General features: G+C 51.2%; 1 protein-coding gene across 2 annotated transcripts; it reads left to right on the top strand.

The window, feature by feature from the left end:
* The first annotated feature begins 434 nt into the window (after nt 1-434).
* Nucleotides 435-12491, top strand: RABEP2 (rabaptin, RAB GTPase binding effector protein 2). 2 transcript variants are annotated; one of them, XM_053361107.1, is made up of 13 exons: nt 436-766; nt 3264-3467; nt 4143-4412; nt 4707-4937; nt 5918-6039; nt 6120-6239; nt 6757-7080; nt 7759-7854; nt 8910-9008; nt 10134-10277; nt 10403-10580; nt 10882-10958; nt 12181-12491. In XM_053361107.1, the coding sequence occupies exons 3-13, from the start codon at nt 4406-4408 to the stop codon at nt 12244-12246; spliced, it is 1464 nt and encodes a 487-aa protein (XP_053217082.1). In that variant the 5' UTR covers nt 436-766; nt 3264-3467; nt 4143-4405; the 3' UTR covers nt 12247-12491. The 2 variants fall into 2 exon arrangements, with proteins under 2 accessions (XP_053217084.1, XP_053217082.1); XM_053361109.1 differs by lacking the exons at nt 10882-10958; nt 12181-12491 and adding an exon at nt 10748-10809 and having other exon boundaries at nt 435-766.
* Nucleotides 12492-15992: the final 3501 nt, after the last annotated feature.

The raw sequence follows: 15992 nt of genomic DNA, 5'->3' as shown, positions 1-15992 counted from the left end.
TTAGTTTGTATGTTTATGTATGTATGTTTAGTTTGTACAGTATGTTTTCTTTTTTGTAATCTAAGTTTAGAGGTGTATGTATCTATGTATAATATGTTTGTTTAGTGTTCTGGTTTGTGTTTGTAAGTATTGCATTTATCAATAAAAGTTAAAAAAATAAAAAATATAGAGTAGGAAGGCAGCCTCCCTGCCTATCCGGCCCAGGAGCCGGGCAGAGTCCCAAGCTGGCGCGCTCCTCCTGCTCCTTCCCCGCCCCTTAAAACTTGCTTTTCCTTTAATGATAACTGCGGAGGGGCGTGGAGCAGGCAGCAAGCAAAAGCCGAGAGGGCAGGCGGACTTGGCGGGAAGCTACGCCCACTTTCCCCCAGCGCCGGCTTCTCCCTTTCCTGTTGTTCCCGCAGCGAGCCTCTTCCCACCGTCTGATCCAGGCGGGGAAGGAGGAGGAGCGGCCGGCCGGCCGGCCAGCCCGAGAGCGCGCCAGCTTGGGACTCTGCCCGGCTCCTGGGCCGGATAGGCAGGGAGGGATGCGAGACTCTTCCGGGGGAGGCGGAGCCCGGCCGCCTTCCTGCTTCCTGCCCCGCTCGGCAGGCAGCGTCTCTCTCGGCTGCTGCCTGCGCTGGGAGAAAGGAGACTTCTCCGAAAGAAGGAAGCGCCCAGAGACCCAGACGCTCCTGCTGCGCTCAGGCAGGGGGATCCTCCGGAGCCAAGCCGGATCCGCGACCAGCTTCCCCCCAAAAAGCCTCCGGTCTGCAGCGAACCCCAAAAGGTAAGTAGAAAAAAAGAGGGTGCAGGGCTCAGGATCCCCCCAACTCTCCGTCCCACCCTCCCTCCGGCACCCCCAGCCACCCAAGCAGGAGTCCGACGGCGGGAGCACCCCGCTGCACCACTCTCGCCGCCCTGCTGGACACTTGGTGCCCAGGCCGCCTTGCCGAAGGGGCGCAGCAGACGCTTCAGCCCGGGCAGATCTCGACACCCCCGACACTGCATTCCCGAGGTCCCAGCACCCCGAGGGGAGGGAGAAGGGCTCGCTCACCCTCCACCACCCGCAGCAGCAGAGACAGGAGAGAGAGGCACAGACCCGATGGGCTTCCCTAATGCGACGCACCTGCTAGGATCTCTTGGGTCAGGGAGCGAGGGTGGGGGTGGGAGAGAGAGAGGCACCCCAAGGCACCCCCCAAAAAAGCTGCTAGGAAAGCTGCAGATTAGAAGGCACTCTGAGGCACAGGGGGTCCCAGACACAGCTAAGGGGGAGGATTTAGTGGGGCTGCCCCTCCCCAAAGTCCCACTCTGCCTCAAGGATCTCATCAGAAAAGAAGGGGAAACAGCGGTGAAGCCCAGGTCTCTGCTGCTGAGAGTGGATGTATCGCCCACAAGGTGATTTCAGCAGGGGCTTGGCCACCCCCCAAGCTGGACTCACCTGTGGGAAGCAGGCTTTACCTCAGAAGTTAATCTTTCTTTGGAGGGCAAGGACTGGCTGACAGACCAGCATGACGGAATAGCAGGGCCTCCTAGAGCAAAAACTCTTCTGCCCGGCAACAGCAGTTGTTGGGCTTCCATGAAGACTGCACCCAACAGGACTCTCAGGCTACCGACATTCTTGGGTGGGTGGGGGCGGCTTGCAAGCTTCTCAAGGGCCTGGGCATCCTCTTATCTCAGGCCACTGGATTCTGGACGCAGTTCAAAGCAGATAAGCGAGTTCCACAAGGCACCCAGGGGCATCTTCTTCCCAGTTCCAGTCTCCCAAGGAGCCCTCCAGCATTTCCTCACAATCCAGGCCATCAAACACATCCCAGTCCCTGAGAGGGCAGGGTCTTCCCAGCCTTCTTCAGGATCCCAAAGCAGACAGGAGACACATGGTCCGTCCTGAATCTCCCAAGTTCCACGTGGAGATTTTGCACAGCATCCTGGCAAGCCTCAGGAAGGGTGACTTCCTCACCTCCCATCAACCTGACAGAACCATACCTCTACACTTCCATCAGGCAGGATCATTGCAGGTTCCTGTGGCAACAACTAGTTCTAGTTCCAGGCTCTGCCTTTTGGTAGCAAACAGACGATGCTCTCAGGGCAGTCAGGACCAGAGCCCATAGTGCACCACACTCCTCTGGTCCATCAAACCCTCCTGACGGGTCAAGAAGTTCTCCAAGGGCTCTCTGGCTACGAAGATGCATTTCCCTAGCTTTGTTGTCGTTTAGTCGTGTCCGACTCTTCGTGACCCTATGGACCAGAGCACGCCAGGCACTCCTGTCTTCCACGACATTCCTTAGCTCACACGTCAGCCAATCGCCATTTCCCAGAGGCCTCAGTTACACACTCAGTGAGGCAGGGGGCCACAGCCTCCAGAGCTTCCTGGGAGATGGCACCTCTAGAGATCTGTAAGGTAGCTTTCTCCTCGGTCCAGCACTACCAGATCAACACCTTTGCATCAGAAGGCACCTTTGGGTAATGTGTCCTGCAAGAGAGTTCAGCACTCCCAGGGAGACACAGTGCAGGTTGTTGGAGAACAGGGACCCACCCAGAGATGCACTGATTTTCAGCATCCCAGGCCAACATTGGCTCCCAGTGCATTTCCGAGCACAATTCAAAGTGTTGATGCTGACCTTTAAAGCCCTAAACGGCCTCGGCTCAGTATACCTGAAGGAGCATCTCCACCCCCATCGATCAGCCCGGATGCTGAGGTTCAGCTCTGAGAGTCTCCTGGCGGTTCTTCCATTGCGAGAAGTGAAGTTTCAGGGAACCAGGCAGGGGTAATGGCACCCGCCCTGTGGAACGCCCTCCCATCAGATGTCAAGGAAATAAACAACTACCGTCATACCTTGGTTCTCAAATGCTTTGGTACATATATGTTTTGGCTCCCGAACGCCGCAAACCCGGAAGTAAGTGTTCTGGTTTGTGAATGTTCTTTGGAAGCCAAAGCTCCTGCAGCCAACCGGGAGCCGCGCTTTGGTCTTTGAACATTTTCAGAAGTCAAACAGACTTCCAGAACGGATTCTGTTCAAGAACCACAGTACGACTGTATGTGACTTTTAGAAGACAGGGGAGTTTTAATGTTTGATATTTTACTGTGTTTTAAATATTTTGCTGGAAGCTGCTGGAAGAGTGGGTGGGGCAACCCAGTCAGATGGGTGAAATATAAATGGTGTTGTTGTTGTCAGGCCTCCCCCTCCTTGATCAGAGAAATTGAGATTCTTGATTTACCACGAGTTTCTGTTTTTCTCTACTGGAGGAGGCAATTACCTCTCTTTTCCCCCTCGTTTTGACCACAGTAGGCAAACAGCCAACAACAGAACAGACATTGCAGATTCCCGGAACGTGGGTCTTCCCACTTTGGCGAGCTGACGACTAGGTATCCAAGGGGGGAGGCTCTGCCTTCCATGGAAGAGCCTCTGATCCCTGCCTATCTGGCGCTTGCATCCAGGCAAATCCCCAGCCAACTGGCCTCCACCACTCAAGAAGAACAGGAATTCACGGTAAGTGAAGAATTTCCATACCTCTAAACTTCAAGCCACCCAGCCTGACTATCAGCAAGAAACAAATGACAAAAGGAGGGGATGGGGGTTCTGTTGGGGGGGGGAGCAAGCTGAATGGAGAAGAGCCTCTCCAGTCCTCCTGCAGCAGTAACCAGCAGCACTGTATTTTGGGGCAGGGGGCGGGAAGGCACAGTCCAAGCTTGTCCACTGCTGTATCCAGTTCTGCGCAGTGCATTTCCCAGGCTTCATTTGAAGCTAGGATTTGTAGCAAGATTCCAGTCAGAGGCTACCTGGCAGTAAATAATAAAGACAAGACAACCTTTGAGTGTGGGCAAAGTGTGTGTGTTGAAACCAGAGCGCTCAATCCGCAAATACAGTGGTACCTCAGGTTAAGTACTTAATTCGTTCTGGAGGTCCATACTTAACCTGAAACTGTTCTTAACCTGAAGCACCACTTTAGCTAATGGGGCCTGCCGTGCCGCCAGAGCCCAATTTCTGTTCTCATCCTGAAGCAAAGTTCTTAACCTGAAGCACTGTTTCTGGGTTAGGGGAGTCTGTAACCTGAAGCATTGTAACCTGAAGCGTATGTAACCTGAGGTACCACTGTAGGTCTTTCCTGAATCAAACTAAGGAGCTTGGAGGCTGGCTCGCGACCACCCACCTTTTGTTTTGCAGGCACGCCTAAGGCCTTGCCAGGAGCAGTGAAAGCACCCTTTCGGCAGCCGCTGTGCCGCCTTCACTTCAAGTCTCTTCAGAATCCCTCAGGAAATGTCCGGCAGAGAGTGAAGATGAATAAGTAGCCATCTCCGTTGGCTCCGCTGGGATATTTTTGCCCATGTCCAGCAGCATACAATAGATTTTGAGCACTCCCGTGTTTTTACTCGGCTGTTTCTGGGCTCCGCTCAGCCTTCAGGGAACCCGAAGCAGCAACAGCCAGGATGGAAGGTACACACAAATGCGCCTCCCCTCTGAATGTCAGGCAGGGAGAGAGGGTGGGAAGATGGGAAGCCACGCCCCTCATGGCTTCACCCTAGAATGGCGCTCTGGGTTGCGTAACATGGGGAGGGGGAGTCATAGGTCACAGTTAGAATTAGGGTGCATGGGTCAAGGGTTAGAAAGTTAGCAGTGTCAGGTCAGAGTTCACAGGGCAGTGGGGACTGTACAAGTCCTGGGTTCAAGTTAACTTCAGTTCTGTATCCATATATATATATATATATATTTTTTCCTGCTCTTCCCAAGAACCTCAGCAGGTGAAGGATGTGGGTGCCCCTCCAGGCCTGAGCCTCCCCCGAGATCCAGACCCCCAAAAGACCATCCAGATACTGCAAGCCCAGCTGTCAGCTGCGTTGGCCGAAGTGGAGACCGTCCGAGCTGTGGCTGCTGTGAGCGAAGGCACGAAACATGAGGCCGTGGACGCTGTCCGGCGCCGGTGCCAGGAGGAAGTGGCTTCCCTGCAGGCCATCTTGAAAGGTGAAGGGCCTCAAGGCCTTGGCGCAGCAGGGAAGGAACAGCAGGGACCTTCATTTGTTCTTATTTATTTTTTCTAACCTGCCCTCAATCCCAGCAGATTTCAGGACAGGGTACAATGATGAGAAATATTATGCGTATACAGTGGTACCTCAGGTTAAGAACTTAATTCGTTCTGGAGGTCCGTTCTTAACCTGAAACTGTTCTTAACCTGAGGTACCACTTTAGCTAATGGGGCCTCGCGCTGCCGCCATGCGATTTCTGTTCTCATCCTGAAGCAAAGTTCTTAACCTGAGGTACTATTTTTGGGTTAGCAGAGTCTGTAACCTGAAGCGTCTGTAACCCGAGGTACCACTGTATAATAAAAAGGCAGCAGGTTTTCAAACCTCCCTCCCAGGAACCAAACCTATGAAATGTCCTACTGGATCAAGTCAGTGGTCCGTGTATCCCAGCATCCAGTTCTCACGGTGGCTAACCAGTTGCCTGTGGGAAAACCAGAAGCAGGACACTGGGACTGCAGCCATTCTTCTCACTTAGGCTTTCCAGCAACTGGCATTCAAAGGCCTTGGGCAGTGGAGGCGAGTGGCCATGGATTGCCATGAATTTGCTGAATCCTCACTGCCTTTTGTGGGAATCAATTCCATAGGGCTGGAGCCAATGTTAGCCCTACTCAGAGTAGACCTATGGAAACTAATGAATCTAAGTTAGTTGGGCCCATTAACTTTGATGGGTCTGCTTTGAGTATTAGCATCGGGTGCAGCCCATAGGTTAACTCTGCGCCATGTGGAGAAGTACTTTCTATTATTATTTATTTTTATTATTTATTAGTTTTATATATACCACCCTTCATTCTAAAATCTCAGGGTGGTTCAACATAATAAAATACAGGATTAAAAACAAGTAGATAAGTGAAACAAAGCAGTTATAGTATAATATACAAGATTCCTGGCTTGCCTGCTGAGACGCCTGCTCGCTTTCTACAGACACCATCTCCAGCTATGAGGCTCGTCTCTCGGCTTTGGAGCGCGACGGCCGGGAGAATACCTGGAGCCGCTTGCTGCCAAGGCCCAACCCCCTGGACTCGCTGGAGAAGCAGATGGAAAAGGTGCGTGGTGGCCAGACAGGGCTTAACCTGAGGGTAGAAGAAGAAGGCTCTGAATGTTTCCTTTCTCTCTCCCCGCACAGGCGCAAGAGGACACTCTGCGACTCCGGGCGATCGTTCTCCCCATGGAGCAGGAAATTGCTGAGCTGAAAGCAAAGCTGGCACATGCCGAGGGCCTGGTTCAAGAGCTGCAGGCTGAGCAGGTGAGTTGGATGTTGGGAGTGGCAAGGGGGCCACAGAGGAACAGGAAGGAGCCAGAACGGGAGGGGGCTTCAAAGCAGCTCAGAATAGGGTGAGGAGGCCGTTCGGGTAGCAGCTGAGTAAAGAGGGGAAAGGGCAGTGCTCGCCTGAGGGTGATTCCTTGCTCCAGAATAAGTTGACGGACAACCTTTATGAACATGGCCCTTGCAGTCTACATCACTAGTAATCTGCATCTGCAGGTGTTTCCCTCAGCCAGTGCAAATTAGCACACAAGCTGAGCGATGGCAGGACAAACTCGCTCTTCCTGGCTGGCTACAAGTCTGGGAAAGTCAAGATGTGAGTCATGAATGGAAACTAGAAATGCCAACTAGAAACCCTCTGTTTCAATTAAGGCAACAGTGGTTCCCTCCTTAAGCTTCCAGGTTTCCTGGCTGTTAGAATTTGGTCTTTTCAGAACTCACACTGGGCAGCCTGTCTCTGGGAAGGTCTCCTTGCTCATTCCTTTTCCTTTTCCTTCAGCGTTCTTTATGTAGCTCCTCTGAATCCCTCCTCGCTGACTCTGAGGCCATGCCCTCCGATGCCCCTGGAGACGACCCTGGCACTTTGGCAGAAGGAGGAGGAGTGGCAGAGAAATTTGCCCGCAGCCTGGACAGCGTTTCCATCGCCTCTTTCTCGTCATTGGCACCGAGTCCGGGGCCTGCCGTCCGGCGCAGGCGTCCCCCTAGCCCAGAGACGGCCTCCATCGCTTCCTCCACGGGGACCCTGGTGCCCGAGACCATCTACTTACCGCCGGCCGGGTACCAGCTGGTGCCGGACTCGGAGTGGACGCAGCTCCACACACAGGTGCGTAGGCAGGGCAGAGTGGAGGTCAGCCCCAGAGGGGTCAGCAGGGCTGTTGAGGACTTGCAGCAAGGCCCTCTCAGTCGCAGTGCCACACCTGTTGAATTCCCCCCTGAGGGAATTCCCCTCCTGGCTCTGTTCCTGCTGTCTTTCTGCCAACTACAGTGGTACCTCGGGTTACATACGCTTCAGGTTACAGACTCCGCTAACCCAGAAATAGTGCTTCAGGTTAAGAACTTTGCTTCAGGATGAGAACAGAAATCATGCTCCAGCGGCACGGCAGCAGCAGGAGGCCCCATTAGCTAAAGTGGTGCTTCAGGTTAAGAACGGACCTCCGGAACGAATTAAGTACTTAACCCGAGGTACCACTGTAGTAAGAGCAAGGCCCACTGCGTCAGGCCTGTGTCTGGATTCCATCCTCGCTAATGGCTTTGAGGACTTTGCTCTGCTTTCCTTTTTTGGTTTTGTTTTAAGGTGGATTTTTAGCTCCCTTGGTGGGGCTTCCTAAGGCAGAAAGGAGGTTAATTTTTTTTCATCGGGCTCATGAATCCCATGGCGAGCCTCTGCTAAATAGAGGGCTCCTCTGTTGTGTTGTGATCCTAGAGGGAGATGTGGGGAGGGAGGAGGAGGTGTGCCGGAGTTCTCCCTGCCCTCATTTTGTCCCCGACTTCTTCCATTCAGGTGCGGCAACAGTGCGAAGCCCTGGAAGAGGGGGCACGGGAAAAGGCCGGCCTGCAGGAGGCGCTGAGGCGCAGCAATGAGGAATGCAGTAAGCAGGTGTGTGGGGAGGGGGGGAGCCCTGCCCTCGGGGCCTGAAGCCAAACCCACCTCTGTGAGCCCCCCCTTCTTTCTGCTGCTACTTTGGTGTTAGATTTCAGTCATGCTCTTCCTCTAAGGTTCCCAATTAGCTAAGTGCTGGGGACCCCCTGTTTTTCAAAAGCCGAGCCATGGACCTCCTACTTTTGAAAATGGCGATATCTCTGTGGTAGTTTTTGTTATGTGAATGGTGCTGCCATAGGCACCAACTCTAAGGCGTCTAGACCCTTTGGACACACACACCCCAATTGGACCATATGGAACCGCCTCAGCTTCCTTCTCTGCACAGGTAAGGGCACAGGTAAGGTGCTTGATCGCCCACCCACCTTTCCTGGGGTACCTTCCTTCCTCTCCCCTTCTCCCCTCCAGTGTCTTGCGAGCCCTCCACCGCAGAGGAGACTTGGCCACTGCCTGCTGGAGTCAGGGTGGAGAGAGGAGGAGGCAGTGGGTGGGGTGGGCCTGCCATTGTCCCCCAGGGAGCCCCCAGCTCATCTGGCCATGTAGCACCACCTCCCATACCCAGAGCCTGGCTGCCTAGGCCTCAGAAGCACCAGGTGAAGGAGGAAGGTGGTGGGGCACCCATCAGGCCAGGGGGTCTCACCCTGGACTGCACTCACTTGCTTCTGGCCTCCCTCCATTTGTCCTTCCGGCAAGGGCCAAGCCTGTGCCCCCCACCAATTTCCCCCCCAAACTGGTGCCACCGGATGCCATGGACCCACTGGGGTCCGCCAGCCACCAATTGTGAACCCTTAGCTTCCACCAGGAGCTCTGGGCGATGTGCAAGATTATCTCCTTTCCCCCTTCCACCCCATTTAATCCTCCCTACAACCCTGTGAGGTAGGCTAGATGAAGAGATAGGGACTGACCCGTGATTCATGGCTGAATGGGAAGTTGAACTTGGGTCTCCCTAGTCCTAGCCTAACACCTTAATCACAACACTGTGTCAGCTCTAGAAGAAAACTGCAACTTCCCCTTCCACGAATTGATTCCCCCTTCCTCTCTCTCTTTCTGATCAGGTCCAGGTTCTCCTGACTCAGGTGCAGACTTCAGAGCGCCTCCTCCAAGGCCTCCAAGCTACAGTGAGCGAAACTCAGCGCCAAACTCAGGAGCAAATGGTAAGGGGGGGGCTTCTGGGGGACAGCATTGGTGGGGAGCCCCTGTCTGGGGGGGGCAAGGCTGGCCAGGGGCAGGCTCTGATTTCAAGTGGCAAGCTTGGGGTGTGCATGGGATTCTGGTTTAGGAAGGCCCTGGGCTGGTTCTTAATGTTGTAGCCCCTCTGTGGCCACTGGGGGGGAGGGAATAATAATAATAATAATAATAATAATAATAATAATAATAATAATAATTTTTTATTTATACCCCACCCTTCCCGGTTTAGAAAACCGGGCTCAGGGCAGCTAACAACACATTAAAAACACTTAATTGTAGAAGCAGCATAAAATACAGTATAAAAACATGAATAACAATAAAGTTCAAAGTTCAGAAATCAATTTGGGGAAAATCCATCTAATAAGTATTAGATAGTCACCAGGGCTAGCTGGCTGAATTAGTCCTACTTGGGCCAGCGAGGAGGCCAGGGGAGAATTAGCTGTGGGGCCTCAGAGCTCAAGCGCTATTGTGAAAAAACCCTCTTAATGCAGCACACTGGCCCAAATGCAGCCAGCTTCTCTGTGCCAGCACTGCAGCACACAATGCGTGACTGCGGGCCTTGGGTGTGGGGGAAGAAACTGCACATTGCGCTGCTTTTATAGGCAATGTGTGGGGTTTGGAACGCCGCTGACCGTTGGCTTTGCAGTATCCGCATGCCAGCAGTGTGCAGTGCTGGCAGGAAGGCCGTCCAAGTGCAGATAGACTGACGCACAGGATGAAGGGCTTGTGATTTCTTCACTTTTTTATATTTACATCCTGCGTTTTGGCTGAGAACGTAGAAAGCTGCCGCATATTGAGCCTGTGATGTATATATAAATTAAAATTTGATGATATGATACTGCTTTATTGGTCCTTTGCTGTCTTCCTGTATATTTCTAAGAGATTTTTCAGTATTAAGTGGTTTAGAAAAATAAGTAAATATACAACAACAAGAAGAAATAAAGCCACACTGTGCCTGGTGCTACAAGGGCTTTTCTGAGTCATTCCTCTCATGTGCAGCAGGGAGGTGTGCACCTTTTAAATCGTTCCTCTGGAAACCCAGGTCCAAGTTGAAGTTGTTCCTTTTCCTTCTGCCCCCTTCCTTCCGCTAGGCTGACCTGGCTGCTTCCCACAAGCGCCTGAGCTACGAAGTGCAGCGCCTCAGTGCTGAGAACGAAGGGTTGCGGGGGGCCAGTTCCCAGGATTCCCGCCCACCGGAATCTGATGAGAGCAGCAGCTTGCCTAGCACTGTTCCGGTAATTCTGACCCGCCTCTTCCTTGTATCGGGCTGAGGACTTGGGATACTGGCATGGGATGGTTGGAAACGGCAGCATTGTATATATTATATATGGCGGGTTTCTCCCTCCTCCTGCCTCCCTAGGAGCTGCAGGCCTTGGTGCACCAGCTGAGGCAAGAGTCTGCCTCTCAGCTCCGGGCTGCTGAGCACCAGGCTGAGCGCCTACGAATCGAGATTGTGTCTCTGAGGGAGCGGCTGGACCAGGAGACGGCATCTCGGTCAGGACTGCAGGGGGCGCTGGAGAGAGAGCAAGAAGAACGAGGTGAGGGGGGGGGAGGTGGGCCAAGAACTAGGTGAGGGAGGGGGTCTCCTGGGATTAGCATCTGTTGGCTTTCTAGGAATCTGAAATCACTTTGTAGTGTTGTGGATGTGATTAATGATTCTCTCTTTATTTTTGTCCTCTCTTCCCTTCTGGCTTCTGACTGGCAGAACTTTTGCAGGGTGAGTTCTTAGGTGTGTGTGTGTGTTATATGTGAATGTGTGTTTGTGTGTGCACATTTCCACAGCTAAAGGCTTGGACACGGTGGTCACCAACTGACCTTCTTCTCCTTCTCAATCCCCAGCCTCCCTGAACAGTATCCGGACTGAGATGGAGAGGATGCAGCAAGGGCAGGAAGAGATTAGCAGAGCCCAGGGATGTGTGAGTCTTTGTGCTTCTTTTCTCTCCTGCCGCCCAGAGATAATTGCCAATAACTATTTCACTTCCCCAAATCATACGCGTTACCTCAAATCCCCCCCCACCCTCTGGATGGAGGATGGAGGGGGTGGGAGAAAGGATCCTGGTAGAATAGAAACGACAAGGTCCTACTTAAGTTAAGGAAGAGGAGAGTAGGATCCTCCTCGGAGATCCATGAGATCTCTTCCGCACCTCCAAAGGCCATCCTGTAAGTGTCCATGGGGATAAGGTCCCTTGCCTACACAGGAGAGGTGCAGTGTGCAAACTCTTTTTGGTGAGCAGCCACACCTGTTCCCTTTGTCACTTCCTTTCTCTGCTAACACGACACTCTTGTCTCTCCTGACCTTTCAGTAATGACTTTTTTCGTATGCTGCAATTATCGGCTGTTGTCAGGTTTGAGTTTAATCTACCATTGGCACTGAGCAGGCAGATTTCAGCACTCTGAGAATCTCATCTTTCAGTTTTGGAAGAAAAAACCCTGTTTAGGCCTTAAGCATAAGAAAGAAATGCTAGAAAGGACCTGTGCAGTGTCTGGTGAGATCTTGGAAGTCCAAGGAAGGAGGACAGAGCCCTGAGCTCCGATCTTCTATGGCTCTTTGTCCTTCCTTGCATGGCCTCAGTCCAAAGGAGGAAGTCCTGTGTGCCTCACTCAACTGGGAGATGCACATGTTTCTAATTACAGTACAGTTGTACCTAGCATCCCAAACACCTTGGTACTTGGGTGTTTTGGCTCCTGAATGCTGCAAACCCGGAAGTGAGTGTTCCGGTTTGCCAACGTTCTTTGGAACCCGAACGTCCAACACGGCTTTCGATTGGCTGCAGCCAATCAGAAGCCGTGCTTTGGAAGTCAAACGGACTTCAGGAACAGATTCCGTTCGACTTCCAAAGTATGACTGTAATAAATGTCAATTAAGCACGCATATTTGGGTTATGGTAGAAGCATACAAATGTTTGTGCTAGTCACTTTGGTCAATACTGAGGTGCAATGCCTTTAATTCACTTCAGAGAAGGGGTGGGGTGAGCTTTGAGTGGGTGGGATCTTCTTACGCTGTGGTTGTGAGGTTGGCACCTGCTTTTCTTTCCAGATGTGTGAGAGGCTGTTTCTGGTAATGTCAGACACTGGTGGAGGCTGGGAGAGAGAGAGGAAACCTCTGTGGGCTTATCTTCTTTTATTTTTATTCTGCAGGTGCAATCTGATGCTCCCTCTCTGGGAGAAGCCAGCGGCCTTCAGGATAGGAGGTCAGAGCCTTAGAAGGAGGATAGGGGAGGTCACCTCTGCCCTTCCTCACCTTCTTGGCACAATGGGAACCTCAGGGAAACCTGCCAGGCACCAAAGGGGTCATCTCTGTCCTCCAGAGCTCTTCCAGGTCTCTTCTACATGGGCAGGAGAGCAAGAACTCTGGAGGGAGGATGGCTGGAACCTCCCATTCTTACTCCCCTTCCCACTGAATGACACTGGAGCTTCCAGAACACAATAAAGGAAATTTTTGTACCTTCCTCCATCTGTGTGTCTCCTTTCCTTGGGTAGCTGAGCGGACTGTAATGGTGGGTGGTAGCAGTAACACAAATCTTCGTTTTGCTTGAGAGGAAGCCTCCCAAAGGGATCACGGGAATCGATTTTCTGCTTTCCACTTTTGAGCATAGCGACACAGCCTAAAAGTGGGCCAGAGTGATGCAGTCGTAAAAATATTTATAGACCCATTAGCCTTTGTAACGTAGTTTGTATTCGTTTTCATCTTTAAACTGTTGTGTAACCTAAGTATTGCAGATATGAAATGATGCATAGTTGGGGAGGTTTCTTTCTTTTTGCATAAGTTCAGGCCTTGTGTCACTCTAGTGTTTTCTATGTGAAAAAGAAAGTTGCTTAGCAGAGAAGAGGTTGGATGTCTGTGTTAAGATTCCTGAAGGCAGGGGGTTGGACTAGATGACCCTCAGTGTACCTTCCAATGCTACAATTCTGTGATTCTACAACACTTTCTGGGTGCCAGTTCATTTTGATCTATTTCTTAGGAACCTAGGAAGCCGCCTTTATACTGAGTCAAACATTTGCCTCCATCTAGTGAGAGTTATTATTTAATTATCTTTAATAAAGAGTGGGCTAAAAATGCCCTAAATAAATAAAATACACTGGCTGACTGGGACATTCCCAACCTTGCCACTGAGCTACAGTAGTGCCTGTTTCCCCATATGTAAGGTAAAAACCCTTATATACTTTGCATTGGAAGTAAGGGGTGGAAATCCTTAAAACACACACACACACACACACACACCAAGTCTTGGAATGAAACTTCTGCTGTTTTCCTGTGGGCGAGGAGAGACTTCCTGGTGCCATTTTTAATACCTTTTTTAAATAAAAACTTATCTTCCCCTCCATCCTTCCTGGGCCAGGAGAGAGAGAGAGAGAGAGAGAGAGGGAGGGAGAGAGAGAGAACCATGTAATGCATGGGTGATTGGGATTAGTTTTAGATCACAAGTGTCACCAAGGACTGTGAGGGTGTTGTGACCACAATCTCTACCTTTTGGGGATTTTGATCTTGGGGTGGGATTAAGGTCATACACACTCTGCTCTCCTGGGCCTGTAGTCAAAGAACCTGCTTTGCCCTTTCAGAATGGGGTGGCGGGGGTACCAGTTCCACAAAAATAAGCTTTTTGTCACTATGGAGAGGTGAAGATATAGAATGGTGCCAGTCTTGTGACCACTGAGAATCCACAACCAGTCCAGAGCCCATAGGCTCAGCCCAGAGTTCCTATAGGGAGTACTCAAGAGCGCTGGCCAAATGGCTCAGTTGGGAGAGCATTAGACTGAAGGTAAAATGGAAAGCGTAATGCTGGTGGTCAACAAAAGAGGTTTGAAGACAGTCTCAAGGCAAATCTTTAAAAATGTAGTATAAACACTGACAACTGGGAAACACTCGCCTGCGAGCGCTCCAGTTGGAGAACAACCTTTACCAAAGGTTTACCAAAGACACTCGAACTCAGGATGCAAGGAAGAAGCGTGCTAAGAGAAAGGCACGCTTGACAAATCCATGCCATGATCAACTTCCGCCCGGAAACCAATGTCCCCACTGTGGAAGGACGTGTGGGTCCAGAATTGGCCTCCACAGTCACTTATGGACTCACTGTTAAAACCGTGTCAATGGAAGACAATCTTACTTGGCTATGAGTGGTTGCCAAAGAAAGAAGAAGGTAGTACTCAAGAGTAGTCCCATTGACATTAATGAATACTGCATGGCAAAGTTAAGTTCCTTGCTTTCAGTGGCTTTGCTCTGAGTAGAACTTAGCTGAATACCACCCAAAGTAGTAGCAACCTGGCTAGTAACTAACCCAAGTACACGTAACTGACACAATTTCCACCCTGTTTATTCCTGGGGGCCCTTTCTCCTCCTCCTGTGCTCTTCCAAGTTTTGTTTTAGGCTGCAAGTTCCTCCAGGGAAGAACCTGTTTATCCTTTTGCATTCTGTTCAGTGAAAAGAGCCATGCACATGGATACTGAGAGTTATCAAACCGACAGGTGATAAAACATGCAGTATAAAACATGCAGTGGTTGTAAATGCCACTTTGCTTATTTGCAGGCATTCTAGTGCTATCTGACACGGGTGACGCTGTGGGTAAAACCTCAGCACCTAGGACTTGCCGATCGTCAGGTCGGCGGTTCAAATCCCCGCAGCGGGGTGCGCTCCCGTTGCTCGGTCCCAGCACCTTCCAACCTAGCAGTTCGAAAGCACCCCCGGGTGCAAGTAGATAAATAGGGACCGCTTACTAACGGGAAGGTAAACGGCATTTCCGTGTGCTGCGCTGGCTCGCCAAATGCAGCTTGTCACACTGGCCACGTGACCCGGAAGTGTCTGCGGACAGCGCTGGCCCCCGGCCTCTAGAGTGAGATGAGCGCACAACCCTAGAGTCGGACACGACTGGCCCGTATGGGCAGGGGTACCTTTGTTGTTGTTTGTTTAGTCGTTTAGTCGTGTCCGACTCTTCGTGACCCCATGGACCAGAGCACGCCAGGCACCTCTGTCCTCCACTACCTCCCGCAGTTTGGTCAGACTCATGTTTGTGGCTTCGAGAACACTATCCAACCATCTCATCCTCTGTCGCCCCCTTCTCCTTGTGCCCTCCATCTTTCCCAGCATCAGTGTCTTCTCCAGGGAGTCTTCTCTTCTCATGAGGTGGCCAAAGTACTGGAGCCTCAGCTTCACGATCTGTCCTTCCAGTGAGCACTCAGGGCTGATTTCATTAAGAATGGATGTGTTTGATCTTCTTGCAGTCCATGGGACTCTCAAGGTACCTTTACCTTAGTGCTATCTGAATGGTTTGCATTTCTTGCCTTTCATTTCCTCCTGCCCTTGCTGGGCACAATTCCCACTCGGCCACTCACATCTGCATTTGATGGTTACGCCTCAGGTTTCTGATGGAGGATGGATCAGGCTTGCAGGATCAACACTATGGTTTTGTTATGTTTTTTTCCAGGCAAAAGAAAGGCAAGAAGTTTATGCCATAATAAACTGGTTCGTTTTTAAGGTGTCACAAGCTATTTGTTTATGGACATGGAAGGCTCCCATATCTCCCAACGTCTTTTTGCCTGACTTCCAAGCTGCGGGTATCATTAAGTTTTCACATATTATTTTTACATTTTACAAGACATAAGACCTTAGTTAAAAAGAACAGGAATCGTTATCTTTGTTATTAGTGTATTTCGGTGGATGGGGGCTCAGGAGAAGCAGAATTCCGCAAAGTCCTGGTTTTCTCTCTTGTTTCCTCTAGGCAGCTGCCTCTTCAGCTTTGCAGGCGAAGGAGGGCAAACCCCACCACACAAAATTAAAAAAATAAATCAAAAGTATCCCGGAAGTCAACCTTCCATACTGAGAGAATGCAATTGTTAACTCTGCACTAACTCTATAGAGCATTCGTCGCCCGTGGCCGACGTTTCTCCACAGTAACCGGAAGTTCTCCCTCTCCATGCTTCTTCTCTACCCTTTCCTATCTCTAGGTAGATGATAT

This window comes from Podarcis raffonei, chromosome 13 (assembly GCF_027172205.1).
Source record: "Podarcis raffonei isolate rPodRaf1 chromosome 13, rPodRaf1.pri, whole genome shotgun sequence".
NCBI classification, from domain to species: Eukaryota; Metazoa; Chordata; class Lepidosauria; order Squamata; family Lacertidae; genus Podarcis; species Podarcis raffonei.
The sequence above is the reverse complement of the archived record's forward strand: the minus strand, read 5'-3'. Positions and strand labels throughout refer to the sequence as shown.